At 39.4% G+C, this 22,296-nt stretch overlaps 1 protein-coding gene across 4 annotated transcripts in view; it reads left to right on the forward strand.

The window, feature by feature from the left end:
* The window catches only part of rgs6 (regulator of G protein signaling 6), an 84,007-nt gene that overhangs the window by 6,690 nt on the left and 55,021 nt on the right, over positions 1-22,296 (forward strand). For 2 of the 4 annotated variants that reach the window (XM_069161742.1, XM_069161743.1), the window contains exon 2: positions 829-1,155. In XM_069161742.1, the coding sequence (XP_069017843.1) occupies positions 952-1,155 (204 nt within the window). In that variant the 5' untranslated portion in view covers positions 829-951. The remainder of the gene's footprint in view (positions 1-828; positions 1,156-22,296) is intronic. The other 2 variants (XM_069161744.1, XM_069161745.1) reach the window with 1 other exon arrangement.

Below are 22,296 nucleotides of genomic sequence, written 5' to 3' on the forward strand. Positions count from 1 at the left end.
TCAGCTCTCTCTCCTTAGACAACAATATTTTGACAGCTGTCAGAGCATTAGAAGAGAAGAGACGGGCCTGAGTAATAGGACGCTAAGAGTTTGTGTGCGTCTGTCCATACAGTAGTCTTATATGTGCACAGGTGTGACCGTGAATGGCTGCTTCACGGTGAAATTGAAGGGTGTTTTAATGCTTTCTTAACTAGAATTTGATCTTTTTTTTTATAATTTTGTTGCTGCACTTTGTGAGCAGTTTATTGTAATAAGTTATGCTTGGTGTTTTTTCACTTAGTAATGTCAAATAAGTGATAAACATAAATGAAAATGAACATACAGAAAAATGTTGCTCAAGGTTGATTGATCTACGTTCATAAAATGTAGTTGATTTTTACTGTTGTACTATTTAAAAAACACACAAAAAACAATGAAATGACACAGGTTTATGGACTGTTTCTTTAACCAAATGAGAAAAGAGTTCTTGAAGCTAGGACCTATTGATCTAATTTAAAATTGTCTGGTTGAGTAGAAGTGAATCTGCAAATTAATTTTGAAAATAAGAAAAATAATGACAATAATTGAAATGATTCAAAGGAAGATACTGCAGGCGGGAAAAAAAACCAAACTTAAATGCGATGAATGTTCTGTAACTTCAGTCTCATGTGACAGTGGACTGGGAGGAGTAGCAGAGACAACAGAGAAAACTGGGAGAATTTATGACGCCTACATTTCATCCATCCTGTGGCTGCTGACAGAAGATGAGAAAAGAAAGAGATAGATGGGAGACTGGAGCCCAGCAGTGAGATGCATGGTCTAATTCCTCTCTCTCCCTCTCTTTCTAAGGCAGCTTGTAGACGTTGAAGAGAGCGCAAAGGAGGACATAAAGGAGGGAGACGAAGTCTGACGCCGATAAAGAAGACGGGATAACTTAAATTCGGGAGGACGACTGAGAGGGAGACTGTAGTGATGGCTGAGGCACCTCAGCAGCAGCAGCAGCAGGAAGAGGAGGAGCAGCAGCCGAGCCCTGTGGAGACGACGGAGACCGATGAAGGGTCCGAAGAACCGAAGGAGAGCGTCCAGAGGACCCCGGCTCGACCTCTCCTGTCCACGAGGTCCATGAGCATCGTGGACCCAGAGGATGACTCCCCCAACATGATCGTCTACAGAAAGGTAGGAGCAAAGACAAACGCTGGTGTCTTCTGAAATCTTTTCAGTGATGAATTGAGTTTGTGATATTGTGCTGCTGCTGTTGTTTGATCACTTTGATCAGTGCTGCTTGAGACTCTTTTTCAAAAAATTTTATTTTTTAATTTTTTTAAAAAAATTTTTTACGTATAACCCAGAATTGGGAAGAAATGATGGCATAGCTGGGAAGAGATGCATTGTTTGAGTCAATGTTACACATGAAGAGGTTAACCTGCCTGGTTGGTGTTGGAGGTGCTTCAGAGTCAAGAGAGAAGCTTTGATTTCCTCCTGGTGCATGCAGAGAGGTGGAAGGTAGAAAATTACCAGCCAGAGCCTCGAAGTTAGGATTCAGGGAAGAATGTAGCTCTCTCAGGATGTAAGGCTTCCTTCAGTGGGCTGTATGCTTTCACTGGCTTAGTCATCAGTCTACTGGTTTCAGAAATCAGTTCATTCAGTCTGTGTCAATGTTTTGAGGCTAATGTTGGCTTGTTTCAGTGTATTTGGAGATGCGCAGGTAATACTGACAGCAGGGTAGCCAGTTATTTCCTATTGATTTATGTGTCTGTTACTATTAGAGGATAAAGAAACTGCATTATCACAAAACTCACCAGAGAAAAAAAAAACTAAAATTCTATCTCTGTTTTATCAGCTTGGCTGTTCTGTTTTCTCTCCATGAAAAGATTAAAGAACTGCTTTTAATTGTACTACCACAAAGGATTCAACCGTTCAAATGGTCAATATATGGTTTATTTGGGACTTTCATGTATAATAGCTCCAATTAGAAAATAATTGATCAAACAGCATAATAGCGTGGATTTGAAAAAGTCTGCATCATATTACATATATATTGATAAATCATTGTTAATTGCTATGAAATGTTGACACAGCATTCTTCATTTTGAGCTGTCGGCTCGTATGTATCAGGAAAGCTGCTGGAAACAAATAGAATATGTTTGAGGCAAATGGGGGTTGATGAGAAGTGTGCGTTAACTTTTAAGAGACTGTAGAATAGCAGTGGTGCATACGAGATAAACTGAGCCACCCCTGGTCTCAGGTAGACAAAAGGTCTGGCTCATTATCGACCAGGAAGGAACAAAAACCTGCTGAACTCTGCTCTTCAGGGACAGGATCCCTGGCATGTTTCTTTCTCTCATCACAGTTAATTTGGCAATGATGAATTGGGGTTAAAAATGTTACATAGAAGTGAATAAAGCGCTTCTCGTTGTGGTGGACTTCCATCCTGCTGAGAGGCTGTTTTGTTTGCTGACCCTGACATTTGACCTCATTGTGAAAGGGAAAGAGAATATGTAGGTAGGTAGGTATTTACTTTATTAATCCCCGAGGGGACATTTTTTTTTTTTTTAATTTTTTTTTTTTTATACTATTTCTCCTGTAAGAATCAATATAGTGTGTCACTGTTTATCACCCAGAACTGAATAAAAGACAAGGGCAAGAAATGAATCTATTCCGAAGGCAATCTGGCTTTATTGTCTAAATGAACATGGACTGTCAGTGTTGATTACCAGCCGGCAGAAACATGTGCCGGGAATAAGAGATGGATTTTTTTTTTTTTTATGTCAAACACTGCATGTAATTCTCTTGCTGTAAAACACTTTGAGCTGCATTTCTTGTATGAAAGGTGCTATACAAATAAAGTTTATTATTATTAAGACTTTTAAATTTTGTTTTACTAGTCGTAGGTTAACCACGTCTGTAATGGAATCAGTAAGGGAAGAGTCTCGCTGAAATATCTGCTATTTTTCTCTGCCGGTAAGAGCTACAAGTCAGGGGAATTAAACATTTTTTGGGCAAAGCCATGAAGTATCAGGGAATTTGTTTAGCATTTTTACATTCGAGCTGCCATTTATCAAAATATATTGCTTTCCATGTAGTCTTTCTTTTTTTTTTTTTTTTTATCACATTATTTTACGTGTTTCCCGTATTTTATGAGTGGTTTTATCTATTTATCAATAAGAAGCGACCACTTCGGTAAAGATGTCCCTTTTCTTGCACCTGCTTATTAGGAAGGCAAACATGCTAAGAAAATGTAAATTTTAAGAGCTTTGGAAAATGTTTTTCTACGGAAAATCATAGAAAATGATGAAATTTGTAAATAAAAATAGATGACAGAAAAGCTAAATGTAAAGATTTTAAAACTACCATAGATCTATCATATATGTGCGAGCCCTTTGCCCAAGGGTCGGTGTGTTTATAAACTTGCATGGACCTGGGTTGTGTGTGATCATAATTGTGCAGAAGGTTTATGCAGTTGTACTGAAAACACCTTAGAGCTTGCAAATTCATGAGAATTAAACACCATCCGGTTTTTCCGTTCATTACAGGTCATTGAATTTTAGTTTCTCGTCAGAGAAAAGTCAGAAGATTTGTCATCTGACTTGGAGTGGGATCCCTGATAAACACAGGGTGGACATTTTGATTAATTTGCTTTTCAAAGCTTGTTAATGAAGTCAGATTGAATCTTTTGAATCTCAGTGTTGAGGAAATGCAGCACAGTGACAGCACTGCCAGCTGATAAGGTAACGACAGCCCTCACCGGAGGAGCCTACCGCTGGGGTTTTGTGCTTCTAACTAAAGCTGAGAATCTATTTTGGAGTGAGTTTTACCTTGAACTGTCGTATTTTTTGTCAAACTCTGTGCCTCCGTTTGTGTGAGTGTGACAGTGGGGAGCCTGTAATGTCTGTCAAAAGTGTGTGGAGAAAGTTGAATCCAAAAAACTAAACTGGAGTTTGGCTTGAAAACTTTTTTGACGATCATCCAAAAGGTTCTACTTGTTCAAATTATGGCAGCATTTAAAGCTAATATTTATGCATGTGAAGCAACCACATTCACCCGTAGGAATAAATACAGAAGTGATACTGTATTATCCACAGTTTGGCATCTATATATATATGATATGATATGATTAAAATCTCCTAAAACATTGCTCCACCATCTATGATTGAGACTCAGACTTCAGAGACTCATTTCTTTAGGTGTAAACCCAAAGACACAAACAACCACAACATGTACAAGTGAGCTGAATGGCTACTGAATACGATTTAGTTTAATCTTTTTCCTTCATTTTCCTTAATTTAACAAACCACAGTAAACAAACCATTATGCTTTTGGAGTGTGTTTACTGACAGTGAATGTGCCTTTCAAGGGATCCTCAAGTTGGCTCAGTTCTTGCTGTTTAAGTGCATTTCATGTTGGTACACTGACGCACTGACAATGGCTCTCTGTGGAGAGTGGTGATTCAAACTGTTAACAGATTTAATAGACTTCATGGCTCATCTGGAAAGACTGGATGTCATTTAACTCCAGTAAATGAATTGCTTGATAAAAAAAATAAATGGAAAAGGTACAAAATAACTGGTTGACTATTTCAACATCTACATTGTAATAAAAAAACCAGACTAATGCACCTTCTACTGTGCACTAGCTAATGATTATACATCCACAATATTAACTTTAAACATATAGTGACTCCATAAGACAATTAGGAAGTACTTAAAAATACAATGCTAATGAAATTATATCAATTTCTAATTGCCACTCAGCCTTCCTGCTTTAAAACACTTGCTTGTAAGCTGAACCACTGATTTACAGTATTTGCTATTACACGAAAGGTTTACTTTGTTATGAAATATGTATGTACTGGACTGCGTTCCCATTATTTCTTTCTGGATGAGTCATCAATCATCCGCAAGCAGGAAAAAGGGAGGAGGGAAATGCAAATTATGCACCCGATTCAGCGTTTACAAAGTGACGGGACGCAAAGTATCGAGTCACTTGAAATTAATGGACGTTTGAAAATTTTTGTTTGTTTTTTATTTTTCTTAATTAAGTCCCAATTTTACAACCTGACTTTTAAAAACCAAAAGAGGGGGTCAGTTTCAGTAGACGGAGGGTTAAATGAAGGCAGAACATGAGAGCTCATACTGGGTCAGTGCTTAAAGAGTAATTAGGATGAGAAGGGATGCCTCTCGCCTATAGGGATCCGTTCATCTGCTAAAAAGATGGTGTATGACTTTAATTCCTGTCTTCCTCCTCTCTTACCAACCTCCTCTTATTCATTCTGGTGGTGATGGTTATTCTATTGTAATTCTCAAATCTTCTATTTTATTGTATTCTAACAATCTCATGAATTCTATCTGATTCAATTCCAATTCTGTTCTTTATCTTATACAATATAAATTCAGTGTATTCTCTTCAGTCTTAATCCATTCTGTTCAAATTCCATTCTACTGTATTGTAATACTGTATATTCTGTCTGTTCTATTCTATTCTATTCTATTCTATTCTATTCTATTCTATTCTATTCTATTCTATTCTATTCTATTCTATTCGAGAGGAGTGTGTCATACATCTACACAACCTATAGGCTACTGCACATACAATGCATGTTTGTGTGTGTGACTGTGCATTCGTTTCTCTCACCAATAGATTATATTTCTCATTTTTAGCATTCAAATCACACACACACACACACACACACACACACACACACACACACACACAGAAAGTGGTATTAAGGTGAGGAGATTCGATGCCGCCGACAAGAGTGGAGGGTGTTGACTCACCTTTTCACCAGCAAGAATTCAAACCTGTCAGCCAGCATCTGCTCAGAAACACTGTGTGAGTGTGTGTGTGTGTGTGTGTGTGTGTGTGTGTGAAAGAAAGTGGAAAATGCGATGCAGTGCATTTGTGTATGCTGCAGTCTGAGAGTGTGTGTGTGTGTGTGTGTGTGTCCTTTTTTTCCCTTTATTCTCTAGTTTACAGTCCAGCAATAGCAGCTGTTGAATTGAAGGCCTGTTTACTTAACTTGCTGTTTATACAGATACCTTTTCCCCATATTTCTCTGAGCTGCTGGCACGTGCCTTGAAAGAGAGATCGAAGGTTGTACATCTACAGCGAGGCCGTTGTTGGATGCCACCAAGGACACATCTTTTTTTTTTATGCATGCATGTACTATTAATGAGAAATATAGAAGTAGTCGGAGGTTTTAATGTATTCAAACAGCCCAACACTACCTGCAGAGGCAGACAAAGGAACCAAAACATAGGTTGTTTATCTACATCTTCCAAAACATCACAAATAAGATTTTCAAAAATGTATAATTTTCTGATCTGTCATCAACCCAGTATCACGGCAAAGCATGAAATAGATGTTTTAATCACTCTTCTTAATTGTTTTTAAATGTCCTTTTCTTTTGCCTTGTGTTTTGATGCTTTTAATTGTTTTGTGAACCTATAGGTTTCATTTATAGAAACCTATAATGCATGCTTTGCCATGTTATTTGCACATCGGAAAAACATGGTAACCTCCTTGATTCGAACCTCATCGTCCCACCTGGCAGTCTGTTAGGGCAGAGGTACTTGGTTGAGGTTGCAAAATGGTAATGATCAAGCATTTCTAAGGAAAGGTTCCCTCAAAGTTCAAAAGCAAAAAAAACCCAACATTGACTGTTGGTATTAGATGGAGAAGAAACCATCGTCTTAGATGTTGAATTTTGACGCTTATATGTACATACATTCATTGTGTTTTATCCGCAAACTTTATATAAGTAAGCAGAGAAATTGGTCACTTAAGATTTAAAGAGGTCACTTGTCAGGAAAGTGTCAATATGGTTGGATGCTTTTCTTAAAATCTTAAAATGCACTCTCCCCGTGATGAGCTCTGTTCCTTTGTGCCCTGTGACTGATTTCAGCTCTTTGCATGTTGTCACTCTCCCCATGTGGAACAGAGCCAGAGGCCAAAACATCTCTTCACTGATGTGGTCATTGGTTTGAGAGATTGCACCACCTGCCTGCTCCCAGGGCCTTCCTTCAAGGGCCAGACATTTCAACGACCCTGTATGGCCTCTTTCTCTTTTACCATCCTCCTCACAAACCTCACAGTTTCAGCCTCTCATGTAGCCAAATGTGTTGGCTGAGAAATTAGATCAATGTTTGTTAACATTTTTAGTCTTTAAGCAGATAATAAAAGCATTAGTGTCAATTAACGTGATGCTCTTTCCCAATATATAACACCAGCTCTCTAAGTGGAGAAAATATTGAACACTTGTCAATCAATTGTTAACAAACTGTCTACATTCACTCCATGATGGATTGGATCAAATAGCAAACCAGTCCATCAATTCAAGTTCTCCAGTCTCATCTTTAACCCTCGTGTGATGTTCATATTTGTGTTATTCAGCCAGTGTTCGTGGGTCTGGTGGACCCGCTACATTTTGGGGTTTTTAATTTAATACAATCAAACAATTTTATGTTAAAATACTCAACAGATGTTCACTTCATCCCAATTACAAGCAATATAAACAGCATATATGGTTAATATTTGCCCTTCACATTTATATAAATATTTGCCCTTAGATCACATTTATGAATTAAAGTGCTACTCGTTTTTTTGTTTGCTTTTTAATAAAATGTGTGCAGTGTACTCATGAGTACCACATTCTTGCCTTTCTTTGGCACATAGACGTGTACATACACTTGGAAGAGTTGACAGGCCTGTTCTTTGTAGTCAGCAGTTGGGGTGGGAGCTCAAACTTGTTTTTCCGTATCGTTCCCACCATGGTCAGCTTCCTCTTTAGGAGCTCCTGTCCCAGCAAGTACGAGGTAAAAAAAAAATTGTCGCATGTGATGTTGTGTCCACCGAGTCCCTGAGTCATGTCCAGGACAACTCTCATTCCTTGTGTCTCTGCCGTCAAGCTGGTCTGTTGTCTCGGTTATCAAAGTGGTTAACCTGGAAATTATGTGGAAGTTTTCCAGAGACATTGTTGCACGGAAAAGTTCTCTGCCAGTTTCTGCATCCAACATGGATTCTGTGGATTCCTCTTTGGACCCGAAAACTCCAGCAAGCATAAAAACCCCAAAGTAGGCATGTAAATGGGTTTGGTCCATTTCCTTCCACCTCTCTACAAAAACACGCCTTCCTTCTACATGAGTGCAATCCAGAATCATTTTCTGGATGGAATCTGGGATGAAAAGCTCAAAAGAAGACTTGATGTGCTGCACATGAGAAACTGCCATCCGTGTTGGCCCTGGTTGCATCCTTATCACATTGGCAGCCATGCGGGGTGGCTCATTTCTTGGGAAAGAAGACCATTCAATTTCACCATTTTTTGACATCCATATTTCTTCACTTGCTAGCTGATGACGGGCTTGTTCTGGTCCTGGAGCCGGCTGCTGACAGGTTGGTCCTGGGGCTTGTCTTCGTTTTGGAACTAGCTGATGCTCAATCTCATCCTCTTCTTCAAAGTCACTGTCAGACTCCTCACATTCTGAAACCTCTTCCTCTACATCGTCATCAAAAGCTTCTCTCTCTTCCAAAATCAATTGCAAGGCCCTCTGAGCAGAGAATCTTTTGGCCATCTTGATCAGTTGTGATAAGGAACCACACTGGCAAAGCTATATTTATTGTGTCCTGCCCCCCAATTTGCAGCTGGGATAGAGCATGAGCAAACAAAGATTAGTTCCTGCAAGATAAATGTTTGGGAATGTGAGAGCAGACAGGAGTCGGTACTGGAATTTGCGGGAACGGCAGGGGCAGAAACACAAAACTCACACTCTCTCACACACACACACACACACACACACACACACACACACACACACACACACACACACACGTACTAACAGCAGGCCCAGACAGGAGGAGGACAGAGTGAAAGTACACAGGACCTACAATTTCCACACTTTTATTAGCTCTGGGTCCAGTGGACCCGAACATCCTGTATTTAATATAAATGTGTAGGGGTGGGGGGGGGGGGGGTGTACGGTGTGTGGTCATTGAAAATGTGTTATGATATATGTTCTTCACAGAAAATGAGCCAATGAGTCTCAGTTTGAAAAAATAATTAATCGTATCATTTTTCTTTAAAAGAAAAAGAAAACGGGTCCCACAGACCCGAACACCACACAAGGGTTAAAGGATGTTTCTCTACTGACAAATCCCCCCAAAATACAATAATTTAAACAAATTATCCAAACTCGGACTAATTTGTTGATATATTTTTTATTTTACACAGATAGCGAAAGGCGAACTGAATCCTCCTGATAGTTTCTTCTGCAGAGTCTGAGTCGAGCATAAAGATTCATACAGCAAAGTCAGAATTTATTTCTGCTGCTAGTCTTTGAAAAGTCAATGAATAAATACAACTTTTTGTTGTTGTTTTCGATTCTCAGCAGCCGGACAGTGTGCACACGTCAAGTTATTTTTCTGTGCCCTGACTAAATATTTAGAGCACTTCAAAGTAAAATGTAAAAAATCATATTTTGTTTTTTTTACTGTGAGATGCCCCTTCCTTTTAAGTCTACAGGGTGACTTTGAAACCAGGAGTGAAGATCTTCAGAGGCAAAACGCCCTTCTTTTGTATAAATCGATTTACACACACATGTAGAGAAAACTTTGGATTCTCATTCAGAACAAACGAGTCCTCTGATGTCTCCAAAATAAAATGCCAGCAAATCAAAATAAAATGTTTCATAGATAAAATGATTTATCAAAAGAACCGTGATTGTCGAGAGGACATTTTTAAAAGTGGTCTGTGTAGCTATAAAAACAAATCTGAGAGATGTAATGTCACTGTTTAGAGTTGATTTAATAACCACATTGTTTATTGTTAATGTGAAACGCAGGATGCACAAGGTGATGACTTATTTTATGCCTTTGAGCCCTTTTATGATCCATACAATTCTTGTCATGCCTCGTCACTGCAATCCAGCGCATATTTATTAGGCAATTTCATGTGGCAAAGATATTCATTGGTGAGCAGGAACATGAATCATAGCTCACTGAACCTCTGCACAGCTGATGGCATCAGTATCCAAGCAGACACTGCAGATCGAGATTGTTACTTTGATCACGTAGAAACATCTTCATAATTTTTTTTTGGAAGGAAAAGGCAGAACAGATTTTCAATCTAGTGTCTTGCTTTATTGCCTGCTGCGAAGATGTCAGTTTTTTGTTTTTTTTGTCTATTCATCTTGTTAAAAAATTTGGTCTGTGTGTGGGTTGATTTTAGACATAATATAGTGGAACAGCTCAAAAATATCAAAGGCTTTCTTTCTACAGTAGAGTGGTAACAATGAAGGAGACAGTCAGCTGATAAATCTATAAACTCTGACAATGTGACCACTTTAATGCTATAAACATAAATAAGAGTATTCTGGGTTGATAGGAGAATAATGTATGCATGTATAGACCTCCTCTGCACTTACAGTTGTTGTTTTCTATGCCTTTGCATGAATGCATGAGTCTGTGCGTGTGTGTGTGTGTGTGCGTGTGTGCGTGCGTGCGTGCGTGCGTGCGTGTGTGTGTTTGTGTGTGTTGCCCAGATTCAGGTTTGTGTGCTGCTTGTCACTTAGGGCATGACTAAGCACATCTAATCACAGTGCAGACGCCTGCGGATATCTGAGGAGAGTTCATCACAACAGAGCAGGTAGAGAACAGCAGGCTAATCAAATCAAGGTGATGGGGAGAGGCTAATTGGGGGAGTTTAAATTGCAAATTTTAAGATGACAAGATGATCACTCATCGCTTTTTCCATTTTCGCTGTTTTTGAGTGGACCCTTGGTGTAGTAGTTTAGAAATACATTTCTGAAATATGGAAATCTGATCAGATATTTTTTAATATTGCCCACATTAATGTTTTTTGGGGGGCTTTAGGGGGATCTAATGGCAAAAATGGAATGTGATCTCCGTTGTTCTATTTTCATTAGTGTATAATCAACTGAAACTGAGAAAATGTGTGTTTCTCTTTAGAATGAGCTCGACGGATCTATAAAGGGGGCAGGTCCTTTTATGGAGGCAGCTAGGTTGCACTGCCATGTTTGTACAGAAGCCCAGAATGGACAATCAAGGGATGATTAGTCAGTTGCAACCTGTTATCTCACCGCTAGAAGCCACTAAATCCTACACGCCTCTCCTTTAAGAGAAAATGTCACAGCAAGCAATCCCAAGCTGCTACTAATCACTAAAAACTATAGGGGACACGATTGACGATTGTAGTCTCTTTACCACAATCTCAGTTGGAATTTATGACAGAAATGGTTGACACTTTGCTCACCATAAAGTTTAAACATCCAGCAAGAACAAAGCTAAATTACATTTGGAGCTTTATCTTACTGACCTGATAAAACGTCTAGTATGTAATCGTCTCGTTCTATTTTGGTCTCTACTAACTCTTGAAGGAAATATCTGGTTCTCGCTGCTAAATGCCACAGTGCTCTCACCATCTCATAGTAACTTTGTTAGCCTGTCTGCTGTCGCATGGTTGGCAGATAGCGTACACTGGATTAACCTGTGACTGAAAAGAGGTTAATGAGAGTGAGCTGTAACAATAAAGATGAAGGCCATAAATTCAAAAGTGAACTGGAAGGGGCTAAAATGCTTTTGAGCTGTTAATGGCGTGGTAATCATTTTTCTATGATTTGTCATTGAGCATCATCGATCACATTACACAGTGATTTGATCTACTGATAAGTGCAGCTTGAAAGAGCAGTTCCAGTTTCTGATTGGATTTTTAATCCCCCTCCTCAGGTGTTCTTTTGTTATAGTTTATTTAGTTTAACTCCAAAAATGAACCTCGGAAATTGACCTGAAACTCGGGAAAGATTGAAATACTGCTGTTAAAACACATGAAAATGTATCTGTCTCAATTATTCTTCAAAAATACTGTATTAATACTTGTTGATTAAAAGTAATGGATCAGGTTGGTCAGTAGTTAGTGCAGAATCTGACAGTGAAGTGGCAGCCGGCCTTCCCTAGGAGGGAGCGTTCCCCGGGCCTGCAGATATAATGACATCCTGAGTCCCTACTGAGTTCCTGTTTCACTCATTCCTAATCCAAACTAATCCTCCTCAGTGTACACTTACTGCTGCAACGACTCACTTTTCTGGTTCTGTTATTTCTGGCATAAGGAGGGAACATTTGAATCCTAGGCATGTTTTGTCAGCGCTAAAACCCAAAATGAGAGGTTTTGTTTAATCCCTGGTCTCCACAGACTAAAATGGATGAGAGTGGATCCTCTATTGTTTGCTAGCGATTTTACAGATGGAAGAGTTGGATTACTTTAGATTTCCATACATTGGATTCTGTGGTAAAAAAAAAAACAGGCTGCTGAGGGCGGCTGTGTGTCAGTTTATATTCAAACATCAAAGCAGCAGAGCCAGACAAGAAACACGAGCAAGTTTGCAAGCAGATGCACTTGAATGAATCTGATCTGCAGCAGTTTCTGAATTCCTTGTAAGCCCATTGGCTTGTTTACTCCTGTCTGACAGCAAAGAGATGGTGGGTTTTTTATCAAGTCTATTGAGGCATCAGTGTGTTTGTCATGCTCTGGTTGTGTCGGACAGCAGGTGTCAGAGGAACCCACTTGGCCTTACTGTCATCGCTTCCCATCTTCAGTGGTTCATGTGAATGCAAAGTGACTGCAACCAATCTGTAGGTGTGTTTGTGAATTTGCTGGAATATGCGTATATGTGTGTGTGTGTGTGTGTGTGTGTGTGTGTGTGTGTGTGTGTGTGTGTGTGTGTCTGTGCGTGCGTGTGTGCGTGCGATGCGTTTGGCAATACATCAGTGGATTCCCTGGGCTGCTTTTTTTAAAATTGACAGACACAGATTGTGTGATACTACACACAGGAAGTTGATTAAAATTCACATTTCTGGACACCTGCTCACCTGATAACGGTGTAAACAACCAAAGTAGATTTGCTGAAGTGTTGTACTGAAGCAGAAAAACAAGATACATGTACTAACTTGAAAATGTAATTAGCTTTACTTCGTGTGTCTACTCACTGTCGTTAACATGAAAAAAGACACTGTTTAAGATTATCATGCACAATGCAGTGTTACACATTAAAACGTCCAAAAGTTACACAAATATACGTTTGTCTGTTTCTCCTTTCCTGCTCCATTAATCATTTCACCACCCTTCAGATTTTGGAGGTGTCTGAATCACTGGACTACAATATTATATTGTACAGTATAATAAGTACTGACCACCTCAGGCAGCTGTACAATAAAATACGACTAATTTTGTATCATTACTGACAATCAAACAATGCCATATAAATCACAATAGTTATTTCTTTCTGCAGAATGAGTTTAACTTTTGAAACTTTAAAGTACATTTTGCTGATTATTCTATAGTTTTACTTCATCAGATTTTTTAAATGCATAGTGCTTTTTCATTTTTATACTGGAGTTCTGCATACAGGATCAGAGTTCACCTTACACTACAGCTAATTTGCATTTAAACCACCTGGAAACACTTTTTGAAGTGGTGTCAAAGAACGTTGTGTTTCCTTTTTCACAGAAAAATTTCATCTGTACTTTTATGTCGATGCTATATTTATAGTTTTAGTAACTTTGTTAATATCCCAAAAGAGGTTTGATTTGCAGCCAGGAATTAAACACACAAATCACAGAAATACACCAATGACAACAAACACTGATCTGCAGCCAGAAACAGAAAAGCAATACAAATGTTAGAAATACAAAAACATCAAGAAACATTGTGTTTTCAAGGTTGAAGCTCTATTGTACACAAATGTCATCTGAAATACAGCCTGTTGTTTGGAGGTGTGGTGGAGTTTGTTTGTGTGATTGTGTGCACTGTATGAGTAAGGTATTTATGATGCAGATGGTGACTCACAGCAAATAATAAGCACGGGCGGCAGCACTCGATTAGTGAGCAGTTTGTTATTTATCTGACGTTTGTTGCGCCATAATTCTTTGTTGTTCACACGGTGGTCTTGTCCCGAAAGCAAATTGTTTAATCCCTAATTAATCTGGCAGATATTCACGGTGTAATAGGGATTAACATATTGTTTTGTTAGGGGAAACAATGATGCAGGCGTTTTCGAGGCTGTAATGAGACGTAGTGCAAGCTCCTCTCGCTTGTCAAATTTTGGCAGAAATTACAAAGGACTGCACATCAAAGGACCGCAACTACACAAAGAGCATTCGAACTCAAACGCGTACACACACATCCTCCCCACATTCAGACACAAATAGGAAAATAAAGCGAGTGTGCAAAAGAGAGACGGCAGAGTTCTACAAAGTGGAAGTGAACACATTCAGAGAGGTGTTAATATTTGGACAGAGGGTTGAGCTCAATTCTGAATAAATACACCTGCAGCCATTATTGTGCTAATGCACTGTCGAGCTGCTTTGGGCCAATGTGGTGACACCTGTTTGCTTAATTTGTCACAGCCAACCGAGCACGCGGAACCCAAACAATGAGGCAGCGCGGTCCATTCAAAGCAGCCTCTCTTATCGTCCTCCAGCTGGGACAGGATGGTCCCGGCCACAGAGGTACCGAAATATTAAATATGTTTCTAATAAAGGTGTTACGTGCCGGATCTGAACATCGATAAATCATCTCCACATTTATTTTGAGGCATTATTACAGCATGAACAACCAGGACTTGGACTGAGTCTGCTGCTGTCTCTAAGCCATGGCAGTGTTTGGGAATAGTTTCTCTGCGGGACTTGAGAAGACGTTTCACATAACACGCTTCAACTAAGCATATGGCAAAATGTATATTCTTTTGTGTGCCTGTATATAATGACAGCGTTTTGACAGGATTAGATTGACTTATCCAAGGGGAACGAGAAGTGATCATGTTTTTGATGCAAACTGACCACAACAAGACTTTTGAGACTGGATGCAAAAACATGTGTGTTAAAACTTGTGTTTACTTTTGGAAAGAGTGTGAAATTTCAACCTGGTATCATGCCAAAGTGGGTATTACACCCATCAATCCACTAGATGATATTGTGTCACTGTGGTCATGAATGAAAAACGTGGCACTGACACGGTAACCCGCTCGTGGACTGACAGGTGTATTGAAACTCGTCTGGAACTATAAATACCGTATCAGTTTTATGTCTGATGTTTTTGCTGTATTTTTAATCTAAGCAGTCTGACTACCTAATCCTTGACAGTATTGACCCAGCACGTAATTCAACATCTAATACATTTAATCATTTCAGAGATCACCAGAAGGCATGAAGGAAGTTTCGTTAAATAGGATTTTTGTCTAATTCGCAGGTAACTCAATTCTGTTTGTGAATTAGTAATAAAGATTAGACACACTGTTTTAATTACAGATGTTGGTAAATGTTAGAAGGTTCCCTCTTTTTTCCATTGTCTCTTTATGTACAAACAGATATGTGGACTTCTACCTTCTACATATTGTAAGTCGCCACCCCAGCTCAGCATTATACAGCATGAGACTGTACACTATGTTGCTTCAGGCAGATAGCCTAAAGCAGGGGGCTTATACTGTATGGACCCAGGCCAGTATTGTGTGTTGGATGATATATAATGACGTTTTCCCAGAGGGTCGCAGGGAGCTCGGCAAACGCAGGAAACTGAGGTGGTAGAGCTTGCAACGCCAAGTGGCAGGTTATGATTAATGAATGTGAGCTTTTGTCAGGCACGCTTCCCATGTACCCCCCAAGTCCATTAGAGGACTTGGGTGGACACATGAAAACCAGACACACACACACACACGCGCACGCACACAAAGGAAAAAGACAACCCACACTTAACTGATGGATGATATGGAAGTAAGACCACACATCGTTTTTCCATTAGCGTCTCTTCTCATTCTGCTCTGTCTTGTACTCAATCAATCCTCGGCTGCATGCCTTTCCTCTCTTTACTTCTAACCTAGATGAGCTCCTGTTTGCTTTCCGTCTTCGATACTCTGTCCAGCTTCACTTCTACCCTTTTGTTTTCTCAGAGATTGTATACGTGTCAGGCATCAGCACCGTTCTGGCGTTTCCCTTTTGTTCATGTATCAACAGAAACACAGATTTCCCAGTGCAGCTACAGACTGTCAGTCCATTTCAGTTGTTTGTGCTTATTGACATGAGTTATCTTGTACATTAATCAGAGTGAAAGGTGACATGAACAACAGCCACCAAGAAAATATCGATCTGTTTGGATTCCTGCAGTGCTACTCTCCATTTAGAGTTGTTTCCCGTTTGTATCACAAGGACCCCATGCAGCATTATATTACAATGATTAATCATTACTGCATTCATTTTTGAGTACCATTTTAACCGTAAAACATGCATTTTTAACTTTAAGACCATTGCCTCACACAGTCTATTCATTGTTTTTATAGAATGAGGATGGATTTTGAAGGAAATATAATGGATTTATATGGAAATGTTCTCACTCCAACATGATAACTGTGGTGAAAATCTGTCTTTTACAATACACCCGCATGTTCTGTAAAGATATGAAAAGATGTGGAGAGTGTGACATCATCATACAACACACAGTGGTCGTAAAGAGGAGGTTAATCTTGAGTAACTCCTGAGTAGACATTTGGGAAGGATCACAGTTGGTTAAATATTAAACCACAAGTCTCTCTATGGTTCAAATCTGTAATACCATTCAGTAATCAAAACCATGACTTTGTTCTCTCACCTTCACCATAAGCTCCCTCAATAATTGGCAATCAAGTACTGAGATCAATTACTTTTGTCTATTAATAGCACAATATTGCCCAGTCACATGGACTCATGTGTCTTTGCTATCTTTAGCCAGCGTCCCGCTTCATTGTCTTATTTTTAGCGTGTTTGTAGTTGGATGTGATTTGATGTTCTCCTATTTTTTTTTAAAGTGGAATGCCTGTAATAGATACTGTAGGGAAAACCAGCTAAACATATGGGTCATGAGCCTTTTGCACATATATTTAGTGGAGCAATGTTAACCTGTGAATTATGTTACCTATAAAAACCGTCAACTCAGTTTCTATTCTGTATTTCACCTCGTGTTCATCCTTTATGTTCCAGCCTGTTTTACTTCATGATTTTCTCCCTGTCTCCCGTTTCCCTTGTCTCTTATTTACGGTTTTGTCTCAGTGTTGGCAGAGAATAATTCTTAAGAAAAGGAGAGAAGTAGGCCAGACGGTGTCTCAGCTCCACTTGGAACAGAGCCACGAGGGAAACATGGCAGCTCACAGCATTTGAAGTTATTGGGGTTTAAACTCTGACCTCGTCTCAGGTTTGGTCGGTCTAGAGGGGAGACGGCTGATACCCATGGGTGCAGGGACAATTTGTGAATGGGTTAGCTTGGAACTAGTTGAAGAGAGATTAAAGATCTGTGAGTGAACCTGTCTCCTCAAGTTTTAATTCCTCCACAAACACTCACACCCACCGTAAATGGCACGATTCTCCTCTGACACAAGCTTCCCGCTGCAGTGAAACAGAATATCCCCTTAAAGTAACAAGCAGGGAGCATTGCAAGTAATTCCCTCAATGGGAAACCGTTGAGAAATAAAGACCACATGGGGTACATAAAAAGAAGGCAGAATCAAAGCAGGTGGAGGTGGAGGTTGAGGAGGTTCTTGCCAACAGCAGAAGCTGCAAAACGCTTGTCAACATACAGAGTGAATGTGAGCGGGAATTCCTGTCAAGAGGCCGAAACACTGCAGTGAGATGTGGAGAGTGGGAAGCTGCATGACTTGTGAGTTAAGATGCAATAACGTTTCACTTTATTAGAACATTCACTTCAGTGTAAATGCACAGGGAGGATGAGGAATGAATGCATCCGTCTCCATCTCTTCATTTTGCTCTATAAGGCTAGTAAATTTTATCTGGCCTAATCAAACTTAAAAACAGCTTGTCCCCAGGGTAAAAATCATGAAGGAGGAGATTTACATGATATTAAATGAAGGAGAAGTTGCACAAATTTGTGGTAAACCAGTCAAAGTATCTTAATGTTTGGAGCTCTTGCTTCTGCATGACATCAGGGCCTATTACTCTAGTATTAACTGCAGTGAACAAAGAGCTTCTATTTGGACCAGTTGCAGTGGGACTTTGGATTTTGAGTTGCATCTCATTATTTATCAGCCAGTGAAACATTTGTGAGAGTTTAGACTTGTGGTTCCCATCATTTTTAGCTTGTAACACTTTCATTAGATGACATGATCTCGACCTGATGATGATCAGACATGAAAGATCAGGTTGGATGTTGATATCTATTTCTACGGAAATGTACTGAACAGTTCTCAGGTCTCCCTGAGAGGAACTACCCACTGGGAACTTTCCCCAGAAATGATGTACCTACCGTGTTTTAGCATTTGCACCGCCAACATGAATGCTGAAGTGACATAAACTGGCTTAGTATTGAAATATCCCTTCTAATTGGCATACAACAATAACATGATGAAGGGCACCATTTTTTGTTCATGTGTTTTTGCATTTTTTTAGGGTTCGTTGAACCCAATTTGGACCCAGTAACTCTATGTGGACCACGCCTGAACGTCACAATAATTTTTGAATAAGGTTAAAGTAGGGTAGGTCATGACTTTTCCATCCTAAGAAAAAAACAGGCTTTGAACAAACCAGGGTTCCAGTTCAGATTGGGAAAGTCTGACTGTCATCGCCTGTTCGTACCAGAAACCCCCAACTTTAACTGATGATGCTGCAGTATGCATGTGTGGTCCAAATCGGGTAGCAACACAGGTTTTGAATCGTTGCTGCATTGACTTATGTATTCACCGTACACTTACATCAATATAAGGTTCCTCTTGTGCAGGGAGGGTATCTACTTTGAGGCAGGAGTTAAAAAAGTCCCTGAAACAGGCGTTCCCAAAATGATGACTGTGCTCAGTTGGATCTTCCACTGACAGTTAGTAGGACAATGAAAAAGTTCCTATGGACCAAAGGAGCCATGCGCTGAAAACGATGACCACCTGTCTGTCATAATGGACACCCCAATGCCTCTAGTTCAACATCTACAACATGAGATGTTTAACCTTCCAAGTACAGAGTGTTCTTGCGTGCATAAATGTTAACACGTCAGAGGAAAAGAGGCGATTTGTTGGTCTTGGTCGGTGGAAGAGTGTTGTTCCGCCGTTGGTGCCTCTTTCAAACCACATTGCACAAATTGCGGGCGACAGCATGCTATAATTAGGAGAATATGACTTTATAATCAAGTAATCGGATACAGTTACCATCTCATCTTATTTGGTTCTGGAATTAAGCTAAATGAAGTGACTCTGCATTTCTGGTCGCCACTCAAGCTGTTCCCATTTAAATAGCTGCGGGTAAAACTATCCATATTTTAATTTAAGAAAATAAAGATTAAAAAGAAACATCAGACAAAATGAACAGTGTTTTATTATCAAGTAATTCAACACAAAAACTGCCTTAAGCTTTGTTAGCAGTTGTATTGGACCATATTTCACAGCGATGTTCTTTGTATGAGGAAGGTGAGGCAGCTTTCATTTCACATTTTACAGACAGTTGTGTAAACCCATCCCATAACACGCTGATATGAATGTTCTGGCTGCACGGCTCAGATGTATTAAAACTGTGTGATTAAACGTATAAACTGACCCACTGTGATCTGCCTGAAGCTGCAGACTGTGACAGTTTGATTGACAGTCTTTATTGCTGTCAGTTACAAAAATAGATTATTACTGACTGGTTAAATACTGTGTGTGTGAGAGAGAGCTCGTCCATTGTTGCAAGCTATGGCTTTCTTTTTTTTTCTTTTTTTTTTAACATGCTGGACTGTCTCTATTTGTCTCTGTCTGGGACACACACACACACACACACACACACACACACACACACACACACACACACACACACACACACACACACACACAAACAAACAACACACACTGTACCAGCTGCCACACTCCTGCCTCCACACGCTCTATTGGTAGATAAACACAGTGGCAGAGACTGACGCCAGACCTCGTTTGCTTGGTGGCAGAAGGTTATAATATGTTTAATGGCTTTCATTTTGCTTGCCCCCTTGTTCCCCTTTGCTGAATTGGTATGCTGACCTTCTTGCAGGAAGCACGAGTTGTGGTGAAATTGTGTGTGCTGTACTTGAGGTTTTATGATTGACAGGGAGGAACAGCAGCTTTTAGCAGTGCCTGTAAAAGACGTGGAGACACAAAGGAAGATTGAAAAAAAAAAAAACATTTTATGCATGCAATTCTTAATTTAATAGGATTTTACAACTGACAATATGTACGTTAAAAAACACATTTAAACCTAATTTTCTTTCACAGAGACACTATTAGAAAAGCTGTCTGCTGGCTCTACATATGTGATCATCTTAATTGTCCACTTGAGATAACAATGTTCCAATCTGAGCTGTCACACGCCAATGTGTTCTTCCACTGTTAAGTGGAATTCTTTTATTGTATTAGTCCAGTGATGTGACAGTGCAGAACAGGGACAGTGTAATATAACAATATATATATAAAAAAAATTCTTACCATAACTGAAGAACAATAACCTCCAAGAAATAAATGCCATCATATGAATCGAAAAAATAATCTCATAAAAAAACAAACTGAAAATGTTTTAAATATTTTTCTTGAGTGCCACACCATATGCCCCAAATAGAAACGCAATTTTTTTCCCCACAGACAATCTTTTTGCCTATGATGCAGACTTCTTGCCCATTTGCTAAAGAGCTTTTTGCTAAAAGGTTGAGCTGTTGAGAAACAATTGTCAGGAGTTATCGCAGTTGACAGGCTGTGAGGTTATTGAACAAACAAAGTAACATTTCCCAGCAAGCCTTCTTCCTTTGTAACTTTTGAGAGTAAAGGAACCAAATTGAATAAGCCTAAGTGATGGATAGAAATAATTGCTTAGACAAATGAAGATACATGAGGTAAAATATGCTCCGACTCAAAAGTGTTACATGGTGGTATATAACTATGACAATCTGTAAATATTTTAGATAAATTGTTAAATGGTTGCAATGACGACTATAAATTCTTACACAGGACCCAGTGTGCTTCACCAGCAGCACTGCTGACAACTACATCATTCAGACTTTGAAGGGTAAATCCAATACTACTATATTCTAATTTGAGGTTTTCGGCTCTAACCGATGAGCCTCCTCCTACATCAATAAACTGCGCCCCAGTTTCATTCCAACTTTTCCATTCAGTCTGTCTGTCTTGGTGAACGTCCCGGTCTGTCTCCTGATGCTTGACCAGTTTCAGAATGGCAATGAGCACATGGATAAGACATCATCATTAGGTTAGCTGCAGGCATTAATGTACTAGGCTAAATAAAAACACGGGGCTTTCCGTGAACATTCAGTCGGCGTGTAAGTCATATCTGGTTTAGTTTTAAACTAAAATGTAATGGACTGAGCAATCCAATATTATTTTTTATCTTATTGTACGATTTTCTTCTTTAATTCAAGATCCTTTTAGTCGCTTGTCAAATGTTACTTTACGAATAGCTAAAAAATATTGCAGTTGTAATAAATAAAGTCATGTCTTTATTCATCCTGGCCAACTCAGCCCTTTCTTTTAAGAAATCCGAATTCAAAGCAAGCGTAGAGTCTGTGAAAAAAAAAAAAATGGCTGTGCAGAAAGGATAAAAAAAAGAGACACCTCATTTCACAATTTTGCAGATTTATTTAAGAAGGAAGAAAAGCTAAGGCTTTGTAAAAGCTTGTGAGTGAGGGTAAGGACTCCTAAAATCCTCTGTACACACACTAAACTGTCTGTGTTCAGGTTTAATCTTATTCAGTTTGAATTAGAGCATTTGCACGCCACTATCACTGCAGTCAGCTTTGCCGTGCCTCTCCCCCTTCCCCTCTATCTCTTCCTGTCACTACCTCTTCAAGCCGCTACACATCAGCTTCCTGCTTCACTCTGCATCGTGACCTCCAAAGTGAGCGAGGAGAGTGTGGTTGTGCGGTGTGTGTCTTTGTGTGTATTTTATATCTTACTTATTTCTGCGGGTGTCTTCTCCGTCACATTGCAGGTGTTTAGACTCAAAGTATCTCAGTCACAGATGGAAACACATTTGTTGAAAAGGCACTTGTCAGGGATTCAGGATATGTATGTGGTGATGGAGAAAGATGACTGCAATATGCATCTACAGTGGTAGTAATCCGATCAGTCAAGTGGCAGTGTGATTGGTGAGTCAGCAGAAATGCTCAGCTGATGTGCTGTGAGATGGGTGCTATAAACTGATGATAAACATGATGTTAATGACCTTTTTGAAGTATTGACATATTTTCCTAAATGTGATTTTTGCCTAACGTCAGACCTCTAATGCAAAATCAAACATTCAAAATAGTATCTAGAACATCCTTTGTGTGCT

Source organism: Embiotoca jacksoni, unplaced genomic scaffold (assembly GCF_022577435.1).
Source record: "Embiotoca jacksoni isolate LCO1_2020_lvr unplaced genomic scaffold, fEmbJac1.0.p SCAF_29, whole genome shotgun sequence".
In the NCBI taxonomy this organism is placed as follows: Eukaryota; Metazoa; Chordata; class Actinopteri; family Embiotocidae; genus Embiotoca; species Embiotoca jacksoni.